Source organism: Rhincodon typus, chromosome 6 (assembly GCF_021869965.1).
Source record: "Rhincodon typus isolate 14 chromosome 6, sRhiTyp1.1, whole genome shotgun sequence".
NCBI classification, from domain to species: Eukaryota; Metazoa; Chordata; class Chondrichthyes; order Orectolobiformes; family Rhincodontidae; genus Rhincodon; species Rhincodon typus.
The window spans coordinates 95,060,621-95,067,031 of NC_063337.1; the positions used below are offsets into that span (position 1 = coordinate 95,060,621).

Here is a 6,411-nt window from a genome sequence, read left to right on the forward strand (position 1 = left end):
CTAAACTCTTCCTATTCATGTACCCATCCAGATGCCTTTTAAATGTTATAATTGTACCAGACTCCACCACTTCCTCTGACAGCTCATTCCATACACGCACCAAGCTCTGTGTGAAAATATTGCCCCTCAGATCCCTTTTAAATCTTTCCCCTTTCACCTTAAACCTATGCCCTCTAGTTTTGGACTCCCCCACCCTAGGGAAAAGACCTTGTCTATTTACAATATCCATGCCCCTCATGATTTTATAAACCTCTATAAGGTCACCCCTAAGCTTCCAACGCTTCAGGGAAAATAGCCCCAGCCTATTCAGCCTCTACCTATAGCTCAAACTCTCCAACCCCAGCAACATCCTTGTAAATCTTTTTTGAATGTTCCAAGTTTAACAACATCCTTCCTATAGCAGGGAGACTAGAACTGAACACTGTATTCCAAAAGTGGCCTAACCAATGTCCTGTACAGCTGCAACATGCCCAGCCAACAAGAGAAGATGCGAATATAACTGTCCCAAATGGATAATATTCTTATTTCAATCTTTCTCACTCTGCTTCATAAAACTGTAGCTGGCTTTAGCTTCTGAGTAAAGAGTTACTGAATCTTATTTGTAATTTGTCACAAATATGGAATGCTGGATGATTTTAAGAGTTGCTTCCCATTTGCGTTACAAATGGGAATCTTACATAAATCATGGTTACATCATCATAGTGTACCTCAATGGAAAGCTGCATTGGGAATTTGGCTGAATACTGTTTGTGCTGTCAGACAATTCAGTGCATTACTGATGGGAAGGTAAACTCAGGCTTGAGTATGAACTAAGGTTCTGTTCTGTCTGCACCCTCAGTAAAAACAAGCATGAATTGAACCTATGACACTCTTATTGGATGGAATTTTTGAGACAATGAATTGGCTTGAAGCTGAAATTTCACCGCTCTCAGGGAGAGCGGGAGCCACCAATGAGAGCTGCATCAATGAAATGGCCAGCCCTGAAGAAGGTATATCTCAATCGGGTCTGAACTTTAAGGTCAGTCCAGGGTTCAGCTTGCAGCCTGGTTACAGACCACTTGGAGAGGCTGGGGTAGCCAGGCAGGAGTGAGGGAGACTCAAAGTGTTGATGCCTCCAGTGCACATTGGGCATTTAAAGGAAACCCTTTCCTGTATCCCACAAAAGGTCACCAGCCTATATTGTACCACCTGCTGGACTGCACTGTTGGTATGGGCCCCTCCTGACACAGATTCATTTCCAGCAGCAATGACTTGTGGCCATTAATTGGCCACTTAAAGACCTCAAATGAGGGTGCACCTCCTTACCTGTCTCATGTCATTGCATTAGTGGTGATTGCTTAGGTATCAGGAATGGCACACTTGGTGTGGCATCTTTGATTTGTTTATGGCACAGAGTGAGGCGATCAGGCCCATTGAGCTGATGCCAGCTCCTGACACAGCAATCCATTCAGTCCCACTTCTGACAGTCCTAGACACTTGGGAACTTCAAACACGTGTCCAATTTCCTTTTGAAATCATTGACCATGTCCACTTCTTCCATCTTCATGTGCTGAAAGGTGCAGGTCATTGCCTCTCAGTCTTTAAGAAAGTTCTTCGTCACATCAGCGTTGCATCCCTTGTCAAAAAAAATCCCTAAATCTATCTCCCCTAGTCTTTGTACCATTAGCTTCTCTTTGTCTACCTCATTGAAACCTGACATAGTCTCGTACAGCATTTCCAATCTCCTGTGGTCCCAGGAGTATAGCCCCAGATTTTTGAAATGAACCTTGTAACTAAAATTCCCCTTCCCATCAACCAGCCTGAAAAATCAGAAACAAAAACAGAAGTTGCTGGAAAAGCTTAGCAGGTCTGGCAGCATCCATGAAGAGAAATCAAAGTTAATGTTTCGGGTCCAGTGACCCTTCCTCAGAAGGGTGATCCTTTGATAAATCTCCTGCCCACTTTCTCAAAAATTCAAGCAAGGTGAGAGGAGTTCTCCTTGGGGTCCTGGCTACTATTTCTTATTCAACCAACCTCACTGAAACAGATTCTCTGATCCTATCACCGTACTGACATTGTGTGATCTGGCTGTGCACAAATATTCCACCATCTTCCCTACATTCCAACACTAACAACACTTCGAAAATACTTCAATGATCATACAGCAGTTTAGGATGTCTTGACGTCACAAAAGGTGCTACAGAAGTGCAAGCCTTTGTTTCTTTGTACAATTTTTAAAAGTCTTGAACAGAAAAGTAAAGGGATCTCATGAGGTGGTACAACAAATTGTAGCCAGTAATCAAAATCAGCCCACACGACTCACAGATTCATCTGTAAGGATTTCCGATGAACTTTGATATTTCAAAGGCATTGACCGAGATTTCAAGACTTCAGCGAGTTTGGAGAAAGTTGTTTCCTGTGTCTGGGAAAATAGACCAGGTGTCTCAGATCAATCTTGATGTTGGGAAACAGCAATGAAGTAGCTTGCTGCGTGGGTGGGATCTCCTTCTCTCACATTCTGAATAAGTATTTGCCTATTGCTGGCCAGGGGCCAGAGTCTTGTTATCCAATGTGTCAATGTTTATCTCTAATAGCGGAGAGTCAGTGAATTTGGGGAAAACGAATGATGCGGTGTGAAACCTGTGTGTGTAATATGTTTGCGATGTAGCAGCTTCTGATGTGATCTCTGTGTGCTGCGACCCTTGGATTGATGCCACTGTGACTCCCTGACCACTGACACTAATAGTGCAGAGTTCCCTTGGTACTGACCCTCTGACAGTGCAGCACTCCCTCAGCATTGACCCACTGACGGTGCAGCGCTCCCTCAGTACTGACCTTCTGACAGTGTAGCACTCCCTCAGCATTGACCCACTGATGGTGCAGCGCTCCCTCAGTACTGACCCTTTGACAGTGCAGTGCTCCCTCAGTACTGACCCACTGACGGTGCAGCGCTCCCTCAGTACTGACCTTCTGACAGTGCAGCGCTCCCTCAGCATTGACCCACTGATGGTGCAGCGCTCCCTCAGTACTGACCCTTGTGACAGTGCAGTGCTCCCTCAGTACTGACCCTCTGACAGTGCAGCGCGCCCTCAGTACTGACCCTCTGACAGAGCAGTGCTCCCTCAGCACTGACCCTCTGACAGTGCAGCGCTCCCTCAGCACTGACCCTCTGACAGTGCAGCACTCCCTCAGCACTGACCCTCTGACGGTGCAGCGCTCCCTCAGCACTGACCCACTGACGGTGCAGCGCTCCCTCAGCACTGACCCACTGACGGTGCAGCGCTCCCTCAGCACTGACCCTCTGACAGTGCAGCACTCCCTCAGTACTGACCCGCCTTCTGTAGAGCTCTGGAATGTTTGGCTGATTTTGCTGACGTTTCTGGAAAGATATTTGAACTGGCAACCTTAAAGCTCTGAGACAACAGTGCTGCTCACTGACCCTGTTCATCACAGTGGCTAAAACAATGCAAGTTCTTCTTGATCTGAGGTGCACCTTAAAGCATCACGCGCAGCATGTTTTTAAAGCTGACATCTGGGTTTGTTGGTTTTCAGTATCGAGCAGACTGACAAATTGATTTGTTGTTCATGCTGTTCCTCACAGGGAGCGCCTGGTGTGGCTGGAGATCAAGGCCCGAAAGGTCAGAAAGGCGAACCCATTTTCATCTCCACCATAACCACGAAAGGTAAAGGACTGAGGGCAGCCAAAAACAGCAGAATGCTTCTCAAGTGGGGATTCGACAAACATCATCTCTGTGGTGCTGTTCAAAACAACTAGTCATGCGGTGGATCAAGGGTACAGAGTGTGAAAGGCGGATGGGAGAATGATGCAGACTGGACCTGGAAATGGAGGCACAAGGACAATGGAGGGAGGTGTGAATGGAAAAGGGAGGGGAGGAAGGAAAAGATGGCAGAAGGAGGAGAGGAATGCAGAGGCTGGGATGGAAAGCACAGGGGGTGAGTGGTAGGGGTGGAAGAAGGCAGAGGCTGGAATGCATGGTGCAGGGAGGAGTGAGTGGTGGAGGGGAGGAAGGCAGATGGATGGGCAGGGTCACAGGGGATTTGGAGTGTATTACCATGACAGCAGAAGTTGCCAATATGAGGACAGGAATGAATTTAAGGGGATATCTAAGCTGCAATGAGGCATGTCTCTCAAAAGGAGTGTGTCTGTGGTTTAGTTATAAACCATTGAGACCAGACATTATAAGAATAGTTTGCAATCTATTTCATGGGACAGAGATTCACAGACAAGTGAGGAACTACATCCTCTAGCATCAGTCTCTATGTTTGCCTCAGTGCTACCTTGTACACTGACTCCCTGCTACCCCGATGTCTGATAGCTCAGCCAGTACTATGGCAGAAACCAGGAGCTGCATTATCATGGATTCTTGTGTTGGGGTACACTAGGTCCTCCCCAGAGATTGAGGGAAGGAGACACGGAACTAGCCCTCCAATCTGCTGCATCTTCCTCACATAAGAAGCCAACTTCTCCTGTAGGACAGGGAGAGTGAGAGCAAAGTGTCTGTGACTGTGTGGCACTGTGATTGGGTGATGTGCTGAATAGATAGAGGTGTGGCTGACAGGGAATGCTGCCTGTATGTCTGTCAGCATTGTAGACATGTGTGGAAGAGGGGGGGGTGTTTGACTGTTCTGTGTAAGTCTTGAGTGTCAGTGGAGTGAGCGCTGTTGGGTGAGTGACAGAGATATGGTGTATGGAGCAGAGTGCCATGATGTCACCACGTGAGAACCCAAGTCTCACACACTGTTAAAGTAATTGTGTATTTGCCTGCATTGCTGCCACCTCCATGCTGTCAGCCTTTCGGCATTGACATCCCAGGTGATAAGCTCCAATTCCCACTTCAGGCTGTGCTTCGGATGTTTCTCTCCCATCAAGACAAACATTGACTCCCTCCTTAGAGCCCAAAGAGCACAGCATCCAGTGGTAACGTTGCTCAATCAAGCAATCCTCTGCTTAACCTAATGAAACGTCTTTCCAATAGAGTCATAGAGCACAGAAACAGACCCTTCAGCCCAACTCAAAACTGATGTCCCATCCGCTTCTTTTAATAATCAGAGACTCCTTTGAGACAGCAGGCTGCCTGGAGATCTAACTTCTCATCTGTTTTGCTGGGTCCTCCCCTGAGCGTAGCAGGTCTGAAGCAGTGCTGAAGTCACTGCATAATCCCCACCCCGATCTGCAAGAGTTTGAGCAACTCACAAATCATCAGCCCTTAATCCAAAAAATCAGCTCCAACTGAATTTGTGTCCAGGATTTTAGGTGGTGTTCCATTCATTGTTCTTATGGATGAGAAGAATTGACTGATAATTCAGTCACATACTCAAATTCTAAACAAGGTGAAAATTAATCATGTGGTGTCTCTTCTTGAAGGTTCCAAAGGAGATCAGGGACTGCCGGGATTAACAGGACCACCTGGACAGTCTGGTATTCCAGGAAAAGATGGGAAACCAGGCAGACAAGGATATCCAGGAATCCCAGTAAGTTGCTGCATTGGCTTCCTAATCACCTCTGCAAATCTGACTGGACACATAGCACAATGTATGGAGCCAATAGAAATTCATATATCAGTGCAGTGGAAGCACATTCAAGTGTACCTTTCAAATGAGAACTGGGTAAATGTTCACCCAGGAGAAACACACAGGATTTCTGTGTAAGTACAGGGGAAATGAGTCTGATAGTGTAGTATTTGCAGAAAAGACAGCGATAACACAAAGGAGTGAATGGCTTTGTCCTGTGCCATACCATCCAATGTTTCAGCAAAGAAGTCACCTGAACAGTGCCCCCACCTCAGTGACCATAATCACATCCCTGCTCACAGACTTTGACACTGGTTTTGCCCTGATTGCTTTGCTTTACAGCTTCGCAGTGTTATTGTATGTGCAGCTGCATTGATCATCCTCCACACCACAATGTAGCTGCAGTGTTGCCGTTGAAGTTGCAGCTGTGTAGTGTTGTTGTATGTACCCAATAAACAGTGATGTTGTGTGATGCAACTGCTGTGTTGCTGTTGTACTTCCTGCAGCTGCAGTGTTGATGTTTTATGCACTGGACCTGCTCTGTTGCTGTTGTATGTGCTGTAACTGCAGCATGCTGTTCCATGTGGTGAAGCTGCAATGTTGTCATTGAATGAACTGCAGCAGCAGTGTTTCTAAAATGTGCAATGCATTTACATGTACTGCAGTTGTAGTATTGCTGTTTTGTATGTTGCAGATGCAGTGTTGTTTTATGTGCTTCAGCTGGTCAGTTACTGTTGTATGCACTATGCACTGAGCTGCAGTATTGATTGTGTTGGAGCTGCAGTATTGTATGCATTGGAGCTGCAGTGTTGTGCCATATGTATTGAACTGCAGTGTTGTGTTCCATGTGCTGGAGCTGCAGTGTTGATATTGTAGGCATTGGAGCTGCAGTGTTGATAT

General features: G+C 46.5%; 1 protein-coding gene across 1 annotated transcript in view; it reads left to right on the forward strand.

Annotated features, from left to right (window-relative positions):
- Positions 1–895: 895 nt before the first annotated feature.
- The window catches only part of LOC109924279 (collagen alpha-2(IV) chain-like), a 55,861-nt gene continuing 50,345 nt past the window's right edge, over positions 896–6,411 (forward strand). The window contains exons 1-3 of the mRNA XM_048598417.1: positions 896–1,086; positions 3,532–3,662; positions 5,366–5,472. Of these exons, the coding sequence (XP_048454374.1) occupies positions 896–1,086; positions 3,532–3,662; positions 5,366–5,472 (429 nt within the window). The remainder of the gene's footprint in view (positions 1,087–3,531; positions 3,663–5,365; positions 5,473–6,411) is intronic.